Source organism: Symphodus melops (assembly GCF_947650265.1).
Source record: "Symphodus melops genome assembly, chromosome: 1".
NCBI lineage: Eukaryota > Metazoa > Chordata > Actinopteri > Labriformes > Labridae > Symphodus > Symphodus melops.
In genome coordinates, this window is record NC_136691.1 from 29,220,575 (window position 1) to 29,234,765 (window position 14,191).

The 14,191-nt window shown below is 45.5% G+C and overlaps 2 protein-coding genes and 1 long non-coding RNA gene across 3 annotated transcripts; 2 read left to right on the forward strand and 1 right to left on the reverse strand.

Moving 5' to 3' along the window:
* Positions 1 to 1,036: 1,036 nt before the first annotated feature.
* On the reverse strand, positions 1,037 to 6,700 carry LOC306834828 (ubiquitin-conjugating enzyme E2 G1-like). Its single transcript, XM_079361048.1, has 6 exons — positions 6,492 to 6,700; positions 3,070 to 3,172; positions 2,886 to 2,983; positions 2,618 to 2,796; positions 2,422 to 2,529; positions 1,037 to 2,332 (listed from the first exon to the last, which is right to left on the reverse strand). Exons 1-5 carry the CDS (start codon positions 6,532 to 6,534, stop codon positions 2,443 to 2,445), a joined length of 510 nt encoding a protein of 169 aa, XP_079217174.1. The 5' UTR covers positions 6,535 to 6,700; the 3' UTR covers positions 1,037 to 2,332; positions 2,422 to 2,442.
* LOC306834852 lies at positions 4,725 to 6,587 on the forward strand. The gene is made up of 3 exons (XR_013780543.1): positions 4,725 to 5,829; positions 5,866 to 5,921; positions 6,123 to 6,587. It is a non-coding gene; the product is annotated as an uncharacterized lncRNA (long non-coding RNA).
* Positions 6,701 to 8,536: 1,836 nt separating the features above from the next.
* On the forward strand, positions 8,537 to 14,191 carry anapc7 (anaphase promoting complex subunit 7). The gene is made up of 11 exons (XM_079361138.1): positions 8,537 to 8,876; positions 9,966 to 10,152; positions 10,274 to 10,393; positions 11,193 to 11,304; positions 11,407 to 11,560; positions 11,657 to 11,799; positions 12,857 to 12,974; positions 13,055 to 13,251; positions 13,331 to 13,555; positions 13,641 to 13,791; positions 13,882 to 14,191. Exons 1-11 carry the CDS (start codon positions 8,776 to 8,778, stop codon positions 14,069 to 14,071), a joined length of 1,698 nt encoding a protein of 565 aa, XP_079217264.1. The 5' UTR covers positions 8,537 to 8,775; the 3' UTR covers positions 14,072 to 14,191.

Sequence of the window (14,191 nt, forward strand, 5' to 3'; positions counted from 1 at the left end):
GAATCAAACGCAGACTGCCCACTCGGAGGGCCACAGCCAACCAGCTACCAACCTCCTGATTAGACTGATTCTTCTTCTGTGCTTTGTTCTCGTCTCAGCCTTGGAGCACTCAGGTCTAGGATTTGTTCTGGTCTCAGTTATTGTCGTCTTGATTACAACGCTAGCGTTCACATCTTAAATGTCAAACACAATCAGAAGTACGAGCTGGTCTGTTTACACACTTTATTGAGCATCATGTCCAATATACATTGCATTGACACAAAATGAACAAAACAAACAAAAATGGCGTTAGGGTGGGTTACCTGGACACACCATTTTCAGGGCGTATTGCTTAAAGACATTTTCAAACGCACCGAATCTGTGCAAATACAGTGAACACCGGTCAGAGGAGGTCATGGTAGGTTAGAAAAGTCTGACTTAAAAAGGTAATGTCGACAGCAGTTATGTGATCATCGAGTCTACAGCGAGTCTACACGTCACATTCACCCACAATGTTCGGACATACGGTTTCATTTTTTAACATACCCAACCCCGTCAAACCTGATTGCATGCGCCAAAAGATGGTGAGCTAGTTTTTTTTCAAAGTCCATCACAGATCGGTCGTTGTGTAACATTGTTCAGAAGTCGACGTCTTCACCATGGCTTTATATTCAGCTACACTGTCACAGACTCCGCCCACATGAGACTGTTTTTTAAAAATAAAACCTAAACACAGGATGTGTCTGATGCCGTCAGAACGCTAAGTTTGATTCTTACTGAGCGGCGATTTTAATTGATCAAGAAATAAAAACCCATATCCAGTAATCCAAGTATGCACCAATCAGAACTCAAGAGCGCTACTTTAAACCCAAGAGTGAATAAGACAAACACGCCGTTATTTAAGTCAGATGTGCAATAGCAAAGGTAGGAATGACGAGCGTAATTCTACTCCAAACGACCACGATCCTCGTCAGCGTTGTCGTCTTTTCATGTTGAGGTACGCTCGGGTAGTCCGGACGCACAGACTTCTTTTTTCAGATGTCTGTAGTGAAAAGACGTGATGTAATGAACGGAGACCTTCAGTGACCAAGTGTTAAGGGGCGGGGTCAGGAGGTTGCTAATCTAACACCCAATGAAGTGTGCTCCTGAGACGTGGGCCAAAAAAACCTCCCGTCACCTTTCAGCTATGCTCGTGTGAGTCGAAGAGATACTAAACTGATAACTCTCAAATCACCGTGAAAGCCATTCCTTTTACATCTACAGTGAGGAAACGATAAATGACGGAGCTGCTGAGGGGGGACCATGCAGGTTTGAGAGTTACGCTTTTACACAAACACCAGCATAGCTCACGCGCTAACAGGAGGCCTTTCTCAGATAAATAAAGATCGACAGACTGATCCCCAATTTCCACAAACTCCATACGTGCCACGATCAATCAGCGCCACGGCCTGCCTCACTGTGTTCGTCTCCGGCGGTGAGCGCAGCTCCGAGCGGCTGTACGCACGTCACGGGAGAACGACAAGACCGCTCGAGAACAAAGAGAGAAACGTGCAAACATGTTGCTTTGTCTTGCTGAGGATGATTTGTTGTTAGCTTCTTTGACGCAACGTTGAGTAAGTGATGGGAAAATACGATTCTGATTCCGTACAATGTATTTTATTTTGAAATTGACCGAACCCTCTGTGTATTGACTTCCTGTCCCGGTCGGTTTATTCCGTCCAGCTGGATGTGTGCCTGCCGCGTGCTCCGTCTAAAACTGAAAAATTTGAAACGGAGCAGAGCGAAGCCCGCTGTGGAAACACACTACCGCACGAAATATGTGGAAATTGTGTCTGAGTCCCTCTGAAGGTTCTCGACCACGTCCTCGAGAACACCAACAGACCGTGAGGAGGTGAAGCCTACATTAAGGTAACAGTGATTCTATAACGGAGCTGACACATTAATCTGGTGGTGCGTGTTACGTCGGGAGGACAAGTGATGAGCTAATGGGTTTTAACGTTTCCTTTGACACAATCTTGACCACTAAGTTGCATAAGAAACCTGGTATAAAGTAGAAACTGTTCAGCAGCAGATAAAAAAGCAAGTTAATTTACAGTAGTGACATATCTTACATCATTAATTTTTCAAAATAAATAACATTAAATATACAACTCCAGGTAGGAAACAGGTTAAATTTCGCTGGTAGGGTTCTCAAATTGGCTCATCTTGCGGACAAAGAAAGAAAAAGAAGAAAATAAAACAACCGTTCACAGAAATGTGGTTGAAGTTGAAGCCAACCATTTCCTTTGACTGGCAAAACAAGGGGTGCAAAAGCCTTTTGTTGAAATCATCCCTCTGAAGGCATCGACTTTAACTGAAAAATAAAAGAAAAAAAACAGGATTACTTCCGAGTGCACGCTTTGCCATGTGACGCTCAGCGGGCAGGAGAGCTCATGTACTCACCCTGGAACACACCGAGGACTGCTAATCAAACGCCATCTCTTGACTTTTTCTTACACAGCGCGCCACCTTCCTCTTGAACTCGCCGTTTGGGTCCTCCCTCCACTCTTTCTGCAGGAGCAAAAAACAGTTTCTGAATCACTCCAGCGCTCACTTGAGATGTTCAATTCGAGGACGTGTAGAGCGATGGGGAACTCACCGCCGCGTCAACATTAGCTGGCGAGTCACTGTTGGGGTCTGCTAGCATGGAGATAACGCTAATCATGATTGTCTCTACCGTGTGGATGGGAAGCCAGCGCTCCTCGGGCTTCTCATAACCAAACTTATCTTCGCCTGGCTCGTGCAGAATTGAGATGCAAACATCTCCGTTCTTCGCAACTGTGGAGAACCAAAGCATGGCGTTAGCAAGCAGCCGTCAGCGCAGCGTGACGTTTCTGTTCAATCTGGGGACGTGTGTGTGTGTTTACCGTTCGGGTGCCAGATCTCTGTGATGAACTTCATCTTTGGAGGCCGTAGTGGATAATCGAACGGAAAGGTCAGGTACGCCTTGAAGAAGCCTCCTTCACTGAAACACAAACAGGACAAAGAAGAGGTTTTATAATCACGCACACATCAATCACAAACGTGTGTGGAAAGAAGTTTCTCACTTACAAAAGGGTATCCTGTGGACCGATGATCACAACTTCCCATTTATAAATGTCATCGTCGTCGATCAGACCGGCTGAAAAGCCCTCCACGGGGTTTTTGTTGAGCTCTGGAGAGACGGACAGAAGAGCGTGTTAAAGACAACGTCTGTGAAGATGCACTTTATTAATCCCTCGAGGGGACACATAGAGGCTGAAACACACACACGCACAAACAGGATCCTGCACTGATAGAGTGTGTGTGTGTGTGTGTGTGTGTGTGTGTGTGTGTGGGGGGGGGGCCTGCACGAAGAGCACTCCTGAGATAGTGCCTTGCTTAAGGGCAGAAAGTGTAACTGGCACCTCTACAGCTACCAGATCAATTTCGAGATTTGGTCTTCAAAACTGGCGAGAAGGTAACATTAGGCCTTGTGTTTGTTCCCTGATCGACTGCAGGTCATTCTGACTACACACCGGCAGCAGCCAATGAGAGCGAGCAGACTTAACAGAAGCGTCACCAACTGGATGTTGCGTAGCTGACAAATCACCCTCAGCTCGCGCTGCAAATTAAATAAAGCCGCAGATAATCCATCATCTATAAACCAGGATCTCATCCGTATTGTTTTTCTCATTTTGCGGCGTAAAAACGAAAACGGCTGACATCGATCGACCTCCATGTTTGTTTTTTCTCCTGAAGTCCCGTTTGATCACACGAGTTCCTGTGAGATCTCGTGTCTGTGAAGTCGTCACTACAAACAGCAGGTGATCTCCCAGTCTGGCTGAGAGGATTATAATATTCACATCAGTTCAAACTGACCACGTCTGCGTATTGATTCCACGACAGTCACTTCATACTGGCAGGCCCGTTAACGGGAGGGACTCAGGGTGAGGACATCAGGTGGTCTTCAGCCTAAACTCTGGAGGTCAGACGGCCTTGAGTCTAGACCAGACTATAATACTATAAATCTTTGTCTCCACAAACATTAGTCACTGTTGAACTGAAAATAACAACTTCTAGATCAGGAACAAATCGACCTCTGTGAGTGTGACGGCAGCGTCCCGACGCAGAGAACAAACAGAATGAACACGTCGCACAAACGCTACACGATGCTCAGTCAGTCAGAGAGAGCAATGATGACAAGAAGAGTGAGGTTTTTTTCTACCTGGTTAAATACATAAAAAGACTGTTTTTGATTGGCTCTCGCAGGCAGAGCCGCTGCTTGTCCACGGGCCTGTAAGAGGCCACCGAGGGCTCCGAAACTTTAAACCAAAGCAGCTGCTCAAAATGTGCAATGACAGCAGGAACCCCCTGGAGGGCGCCCCATCTCACTCGCTGCAAAGAGAGAAAGAAGAAATCAACACAGATGACGATTTAAAAAAGTAAATGAACGAACGCTACCAGCTGGAATCCTCCCTCGCTCTCTCCTCCCAACACTTCCTCGCTCTCTCCTCCCAACACTTCCTCGCTCTCTCCTCCCAACACTTCCTCGCTCTCTCCTCCCAACACTTCCTCTCTCTCTCCTCCCAACACTTCCTCGCTCTCTCCTCCCAACACTTCCTCGCTCTCTCCTCCCAACACTTCCTCGCTCTCTCCTCCCAACACTTCCTCTCTCTCTCCTCCCAACACTTCCTCGCTCTCTCCTCCCAACACTTCCTCTCTCTCTCCTCCCAACACTTCCTCGCTCTCTCCTCCCAACACTTCCTCTCTCTCTCTCTTCATCTGTCCTCTCTCATCACGTAAAAAAAAGAGCATTCAAACTATTCCAAATGTATCTGAACTTCTTTCACAAACAGGAAGTGACAACTGTCAGATTTGTTATCGTATCGAAGGAGCCGTTTCATATCGTCTGAGCGTTGTCATGGAGACGATTTAGTGTTTTTTGTGTGGACAAAAAAGTGCTGGCCGTGCGCTCAGGAGTGTTTGCATAAAGCGTTATTGCGCTGATCATAAAAATGTGTGTCCTGTCTCTATTGCAACGGTCTGTTGACCACGGACGCTGAATGGCCAACACTGCTCCGTTAACTTTAAGGCATGTTTTTTGTTTCAGCTGGTCTCTTTCCCAATCATACACTGTGGGCGGCAAAACTACGGAGACTATCACACAGGGGAGAAGAGCGCCGGTGACGCCCACAGCGCCTTTATGAGAACTTGAAGGGTTTTCAACTTGAGCATTAAAAGCAGCCGCGCAAACAAAAAAGTCAGGTGCTCCGAAAAAGGAGCAGGATGCTGTGTTTTTTTCTCCAGGCGCCCACTTTCTGCCACGGACTCACCGCTCAGTTAAAACCATTAAAAACAAACGCCAGTCCAGTCTGAATGTCTTCAAAAGTGGAGCTGAGAAGATTTAAAGGGACCGTCCATTTTCATCTATGAAGTGGATCAGCACCGTCAGTCCAATATCATACCTGCCCCATTCCCGAAACATAAGTTATATTTATACAGAGACAGCACGTTAAAACCAATCAATCCGTGATGTCATTGTAAACACTTTCCATTCATCAGGATTTTATTGAGCTTTGATTCCTGTCTCATTGTTCTGTCCAGTTTGTCTGCATCCCGGACAACATGATCCTTGAACATCTCTGAGAGGGTCGGCGTAAAGCTGGGTTTTTTTGTACTGTTTTGTTAAGAAAATCACAAGAAACTATCAGATCGAAAAGCCAGAAGATGAACAGTGAGGTTGATCTGTGAGAGGAGTACACTCTTCTTTTAAACAAATACATGCATGTAGGCATTGCAGCTCACAGAAGAGTTTGAAAACAGTGTGACTGTTATTTATATGATGGTAAAGTGAATACAAGTGTCCTTGTTGTGTGAACTCCACAGAAGACGTTTAAATATGAGCTCCTTCCTTCAGAAGTGTCTGCAGAGGAAACGTGAAGGTGGGTAAAACATTTAGAGCAGTGTAACATTTTAAAAGGTGGATATAAAATCCGGCGGTGTAGTGTGAGTTGTGTCTGTCATGTTTTGCATTGTGCTGCATGCTAAGTGTGAGCAGCGTTAGAACAATGAGATAGTCTTATAAAAGGAGGTGTCGAGCTCCACACTGCCTACAAGCTGCTCCTTCTCCTTCTTAAACACAGGTGGACCAGAGGAGCACAGTCTGCACAGCAGCAGAGCTGCACTGATCATCAGATGAGTCCTTGATTATTCCTTTGTTCCGTCTGCTAACTAATGTCGAACCTGCTAACAGTTAGCATAGGCTAGCGTTGCTGTACGTGTAATGATGATTTACCCTCTTTAGTCTTCACATAGTTTACTTCGTAACACTCTCTTATCAGTGTAGCTTATCCAGATATTACCCAGCAGCGATGCAGGGATCTTTAACACTGCCTGGTTAGCATTTAGAGCTCATTTCTATGGCGTAAACATAGCTCTGCGATGCTAACAGATGCTAACGTTAGCTGCGGCAGCAGTCCTGATATTCACTTCATTCTTTTTTGTTTTTTTACCTGCCAGTTGTTTTCGAAGAAGTAATGCTGATTGTTCGGTCATGGTACGCAAACGTTTCTGAAAAACACTCGGTGTTGACGAATACTTCCAGAAAATAGAGCTAAAGTGTGCGCGAGCTGCAGCCGCTTGATGCCCCCTCTCTGTTTTGACACAAGGTTCAGCTGCAGGAACTCACTGTGCGCATGCGCGTCCGCATCCGACCGTGTTTCTGTTGAGGCAAGGCGACGGTTTGTTTTGACAAATCAGCTCACCAAAGCACCTTCATTGTTTTGCATCTTTACATCACTGGAGGTTGGTTCCGACAGGAGGTCTTGGATTCAGGTGGGACGTCACAATCCATCCTCCTGAGACACCAGTCCTTTCGTGTCCTTATGAATCCTAGACCACTGATGATGGGACTCAGGCCCGAGGGTGCAGAATGATTTATTACACCCCAAATTAAATGGACTCAAAATAACTGTCCTTTTGTGTAAATGGAGGCTTTAAAATGACAACATTGACCCAGATCGTATTTATTGCATCCATGATCTGATGGTCATGACAGGTGCAGGACCGCCCCTGTAGTTGCACCCCCTTTAATCCCAGACGTAACCTAAAACCTTTTGATTTAGAACCGGGCCTGATGGTTTACTTCATGGTATTTTTTTAGTCCTAATCAGTCCTAATCATACATATCAAATATTAATGCATTTAAGGTTTTAAAAGCACAATAAATGATTTATTTTCAATATACTTCATGAAAACTAGATTATTTATGGTTTGATTATTGCAGCCTAGTATATGTAAAAGATTTGCAGCAATATTTATTTGTATGCTTTAGTTTTTTTATTCAATGTCAATTACTCATATTAATGTCCCTTTGCACAAAAATCTGGCAATAAAAATGTTATAAATTGTTCATTTAAAAAACAGCATCAGTCCTAATCATATCAAATATTAATTATTGTTTGTGTGGTAGCAAAGAGCCTCACCTATTGCCGATGTAAAATTTCCACTTTTATTTTATTATTATAATCAGGGAAGGCAGGAGCTGCAAATGGTGACGTAATGCTCCTTGTTTTCCACATTGTTTACAGGTGCAGAACACAACTCTCCATGTAGAGCAGAGCGCACACTGTCTCCTCTCAGTGGTAGTGGTAAATGGATTAACTCATCCATTCATTCGCGTTTATACTCGCACAAAGGATACAGTCGAGTGCACTGTGATAGAAAAAAATGCCATTTATTGTAAAAATGACGTAATCTGGGAGGAAATCCCTCAGAGCACACATTTAGAGACCAAGGTCTTAAATGAAGTGGAGAAATGAGCAGATGCACATTCTATACTTCATATTTGAGCTGGATCAAAAACTATTTTGTGCCACAAAAGGCTAAAAAAAAAATACATGCACAACCTTGGATCAATCATCAACAATATGCATGAAACATAAATGTGCTTGGGTGCGTTAATTATACATTTTGCTTCACAAACATGAAACAAGCTTTTAATTCAACCATCTAAAATAAGTTGGCCGACATATTTCCTTAGGGATGTAAAGATAAATTGTGATTAATCGATTCAAAGGCGTCAAGATTCACTTCTATTCTGAAAAATGAATCTCAGTAACATTTAGTCTTTGAAATCAGAGGTGTGGAAACATTTTGACTTTAAGACAGAAAATGAAAGAAGTGAGAAGAAAACAGACGAGACAAAAACTGTGAGCAAATATCACAAGAAGACAAGAACTACACAAACAGCACAACCAACATGATGCAGCATTTAACATGAAGCTCCAACCACCTCCTCTTGTTGACAGAATAAAAACATTAAAAGACCAAACCACACTGACAAGCAGGTTAGCGGCTCCTAAAGGAATCTGTTTCACTCATCCTCTGTCTTCAGTCCCATTTTGTTAAATAAATCGAGAGAATCGTATCCTGAACCCAGTATTGTGAATCTAATCGTGAGTTGAGTGAACTATATCCTCGTGTTTTTAAGAGCAACACGAGAAGTAATTAAGAAGTAATATCCTTTATATTGATTTCCACACAACGCATTTCATCTTTTGTTTTCTCAACACATTTTCTTTGCAAAGTTGCAGATTTCCCGAGAATAACAAACCTGTGGCGGTGCAGCTGTAGAAAAAACGAGGTTCTGACGGGCACCTGAAGGCATCACTATGCGGAAAGACGTGCAGCGCCATATTTAATACATCTGACGCTCGCGGACGTTAGCTGTTTACAAGCTCCAAACTTTCACGCTGAGTCGGAGACCTGAACTCTAAACCCTCAGATTCATCCAACATGAATGTCATAGATCATGTGCGGGACATGGCGGCCGCAGGCCTTCACTCTAACGTCCGGATATTGAGCAGTTTGTTGCTGACAATGAGCAATAACAATCCGTAAGTAGCCCGGGCTCCGTCTATTTCCTGCACTGTTTTTGTAGCCCAATGCTAACTGCGCAACAGCTTATATTAACGAATACAATACTTCTCCGAAGATAACACACAAGAGTCTCGATACAACACCCAACTCAACCACAAGTTGTTATGAACGTAATTAATATTGTTGTTATGATCAAAGTGAAATTAAGAAGATAGAGTATGTTGCTTCCAGGACATAGCCGTATGCAGGACTGTAACAGAAACAGCTATCATCTGTCGCTGCCTGTGTCTAACTTCTTTTTTTAACTTTAAACTTATAGATTTTATTATTGTCAAATGATCTAAAATCAGTGAGAGAACCTTGTGTTTGTTGGATGGCAGTGATCTACAGTAGATCAGGGGTCCCCTAAGGCGGGTCCCTGCTCACAAGGAGCTGGAGGTTCCTGCAGATGGTCTTGGATCCATGTGGATCATCATAATCTAACCATCCGCCAGTCTTCTAGTGTCCTTGTGAATCCCAGACCACTTATGATGGTTCAACGAGGGTGCCAGATTAGTTATAGCGCCTTCATTTTGAATTTCTTCACCCCCAATTGACTGGGCGCAAACAAATCACTGTCCATTCACACAAGGCTTTAAGATGATAACAGGTGCATACAGGATCTGTATGTTTAGAGGAGACCACATGCTGGGCCGCCTTTAATCTCAAGAGATGTAATACCATCACTTCCTCCAGGCAGGGACAGTGGGGGGTCCCCACTTCAGTTCAGCAGTTAATATCGGCAGATATCATCGTCACTTCCGGTGACTTTCAGTTTCGGCTAATTTATTGCTCAGTGACTTGTAGCATTGATAGAAAGACAAATATTCTTATTATAGCGTCATATAGAGGACTCTGTTGCTTCGTCTGCCACTTCTGCATTGTTGTTTTTACATCACATCACCCTCAGCAGACCTCCAGTCTGTCCTCTGCCATCAACCCCATCAGGAGGAAGTCATATTTCAGGAGTGATGACGGCTCATGACACACGTTGTCTACATTGTGTCCGCTCTTATTCCTTTATTTGTTTTTGTTTATATTTATAATGCCGATGATTTTAATTACAGAGAGCTGTTCTCTCCGGCGCAGAAGTACCAAATGTTGGTTTACCATGCTGACGCCATCTTCCATGATAAGGAATACCGTAACGCTGCCTGCAAATACAGTATGGCGCTGCAACAAAAGAAGGTGCTCAGCAAAACGTCTAAAGTCCGTACGTCTACTGGCGGCGCTGCATCGAACATACAGGCACAGGTAAGTCTGAAATCAGTTCCCCGAGGGACATTGAACTGTTCCTGCTGTTGGACATTATGTAACCTAAATACATAAACTATGAATTAAACAGTCTAACATTGATGTTAATGTCGTTTTTCAGAGCCTGCCATCAGAGATTGAGGTCAAATACAAGATAGCTGAATGCTACACCATTTTGAAACTGGACAAAGATGCCATCGCGGTGCTTGACGGGATTCCATCCAGACAAAGGACTCCAAAGGTTTGCTGCTGACCTCACAGCTTCTAATGCCATCTTTTTCTTCACGTTTCATTTTATTTATAATCTGGCTTCTCAGCTGTTAAAGGTCACATATTCTCCTCCTCTTCAAGCAGTGTTAATACGTGTCAGAGCTCCTCTTCAACGTGTGTGTGAAGTGTGTTGTTGTAAATCCACTCTGATCCTGTATTTGATCATGTCTATAAACCGCTCTATTTCAGCCCTGCTCAGAACAGGCTGTTTCTGTGTCTGTAGCTTTAAATATGTAAATGAGCTGTGTCTGACCACGCCCCCTCTCTGGAAGGGCTCGGGTGTACTCGCTGCTTTCTGGCTCCATGTCCTATTGTTTACGGTGAGAAGGCAGACTCAGAGGGCAGAACAAACACCTAGCTGTGGGAGTGTCACCCACCTGGGGGAGGGGCTACTGCCCTTTGTGATGTCATGAAGGGAACATCTCCAAACAGCCTGTTTGAGCACAGATTTTCTGAAAAGTGGAGCAGGCAGAAGACGGAGAGGATGGACTTTTCTCATCACTGGGGGGTTTGGAGACAGACTAGAGACACATGTTAGAGTTAGAGGAACATGCTGGAGTGTATTTGAACATGTGGCCTTTAAGTGGTGTCAGTTTCAACAGTTGAACGTCTTGTTTAAACACATAATAAGTTTGGGGTGACATGGTAACGAGATGAGTTCTGAGCTGATCTGTCTGAGTAATGTCCAAACTCCTGATCATGTTGACTTCATCGTTCTTTGAGTCCATCAGCTTTAATTGAGTTTCTGTTTTTGTTCTTTCATGCTTCAGATCAACATGATGTTAGCGAACCTGTACAGAAAAGCCGGTCAAGAACGTTCTGCAGTGACGAGCTACAAAGAGGTCCTCAGACAGTGCCCCCTCGCCCTGGATGCAATCATCGGTATGCATCGTCACTCAGACGAGAAGAGGCTGTTCAGACATCCACACACTTCAAGTTTGAGTGCTCACAGGAGCTCTTCATGGTCCTCTTTTTGTTTTCCAGGTCTTCTGTCATTATCCGTCAAAGGGGCTGAAGTGGCGTCCATGACCATGGATGTGATCCAGAGTATCCCCAACCTGGACTGGCTCTCTGTGTGGGTCAAAGCGTACGCCTTCATACACGCAGGAGACAATCAAAGAGCCATCAACACCATCTGGTGAGCGGAGCAGTTTGTTTATGTGCATGCAGATTCTCTTTACGCAGCACACTGGTTTATAATCTCCCCCCCCTTCACACCTTCCCCTGGTCTCAGCTCTCTTGAGAAGAAGTCTCTGTTGCGGGATAACGTGGACCTCCTGGTGAGCCTGGCTGACGTCTACTTCAGGGCTGGTGACACCAAGAACGCCATCCTTAAGTTTGAACAGGCCCAGATGCTGGATCCGTACCTCATTAAAGGTAGGCTGCAGACTGACCTGTGGGCTCCGTGATGCTCTGTTTGCAGCTGACACAAAGCAACAAATGAAATGCTCGGGAGGAAGAGGAAATGTAACGGTCAGATCTGAGGTCAACCACCGGGGGGGGGGGATTTGAACATCGTTCTGTTTCCTGCCAGTCGTCCTCCCTACATCTGTGTCTGTAGAGGCCCGTGTGTGTCTAACGTCCTCATATCTTTGAATCGGCTATCGTTGGCTCAAAGTTTGGTAACTATGGCGATCTGAAGACAGCAGACTCGCTCATGGTTGTGATTGGTTACCGTAAACTGGCTCGATTGGCTCGTAGGAACTCAGGATCAGCAGCTTTGTGTGAGCGTGCAGCGTGATGTCATGGTCCAAACAGCTGAAGTGGTTGGAGACGTTTCACCTCCTCTGAAAGGCTTCTTCAGGTGTGAAGGAGGAGGATTCACTCAGCTCCTGAAGCCGTTCTCTCACCATTAATTTGACCAAAAGAGAGTGAAGAAAAGTTAGGAGATGACAGTAGCTCTTCTTGACTCGTCTGGGCGAGCGAGCGAACGTGCTTATTAAGATGGTTTGGCTTCACAGCTGCCATGGTAACGCCTGCTTGCTAAATCCGCCTCTGTCCACTATATTACTGAGAGTATCGATGTGAACTGTGACCCCTTTGAATCCATTTTATTTATTTATTTTTGTCAAATATTTTTATTGATTTTTTTTTTTCATTGGGATGGGTACAAAATATACAAAAATACTCCAGATGTGCATCAACATAATCATAAAATAACAATAATAATAATAACCCCTTCCCCAGAAACAACCCATTCACCCCACAACAACAAAGAGGACAAGACGGTCAGAAAATATGAACAAGTAGAATAGTATAACAGAATACTTCAAAAAGGAGAGAGTATGGAGAAAAAGGGGGGGTAAAAATGAATGGAATCCATTTTGAACTGCCTCCCAGTAAGTGTTTACACCCCTGCTGGAGTTTCCTGGCTCTGTTGACCTCGATGTGCAGCACGCAGGTTCAGTGTTAGTGTGCTTGTATGCACCTGCAGGGATGGATGTCTATGGTTACCTGATGGCCCGTGAAGGACACTTGGAGGATGTGGAAGTCCTGGGCGGCCGACTGTTTAATATTTCCGACCAGCATGCAGAACCCTGGGTGATCTCCGGGTGAGTCTTTGAACACGACACTGAGCGCTCTCCTGTCACTTCCTGTCCTTTTGTAATCTTCCGTTGTGTTTGTGCTTCAGTTGTCACAGCTTTTACAGTAAGCGCTACTCCCGAGCCCTCTACCTGGGAGCCAAGGCCATCCAGCTGAACAGCAACAGCGTGCAGGCTCTCCTCCTCAAGGGGGCAGCGCTGAGAAACATGGGGCGCGTTCAAGAAGCCATCATCCACTTCAGAGAGGCCATGCGCCTGGCGCCCTGCCGACTCGACTGCTATGAAGGCGCGTTCTGTCTTTAGTGATCGTACGACGTCTCCGTTCGGCCAGCGTGAACCTTCATAACGAGTCTGTCTGTTTACAGGTCTGATCGACTGTTACCTGGCATCCAATGGGATTCGAGAAGCCATGGGGATGGCCAATAACATTTATAAAACCCTGGGGGCCAACGCACAGACCCTGACCATCCTTGCCACGGTGTGCCTGGAAGACCCCGTGACTCAGGAGAAAGCTAAGACCCTGCTGGACAAAGCGCTCGCCCAGAGACCAGACTACACCAAGGCCGTGGTGAAAAAGGCAGAGCTGCTCAGTACGTACGCCGGCTGAAGTAAGAAACGCGGGAACACATCTGGACATCCAGCTGCTAATGCAAATGTTTGTGTTGTGTCGTGAAGGTCGGGAGCAGAAATACGAAGAGGGGATCGCTCTCCTCCGGAACGCCCTGGCCAATCAGAGTGACTGTGTGCTGCACAGGATGCTGGGAGATTTCCTGGTGGCCGTCAATGATTACCAAGAAGCCATGGATCAGTACAGTATAGCTCTCAGGTAGGTGACGACAGATGGTCTTTGGGTTTTGACTGCCAGACTTTTGAGATTGAGGATTTTCACCCGTGTTGTCTTCTTCTCTCCCTGAAGCCTGGATCCCAACGACCAGAAGTCCTTAGAAGGCATGCAGAAGATGGAGAAGGAAGAAAGTCCCACGGATGCCACGGTGGAGCTGGACGGCGATGACATGGAGGGCAGTGGAGAGGACGGAGACCTGGAGGGCAGCGACAGTGAGGCGGCGCAGTGGGCCGATCAGGAACAGTGGTTTGGCATGCAGTGACGTCAGCCTCCGAGGGACCCTCGCTCTGATCCCTCGTCTGACACGCTGCGGCCTGCGTGACGACTTCAGCCATAAGCAGGACTAAGATGATGCTATGATGGACGTCAGGCCGCTCACCTC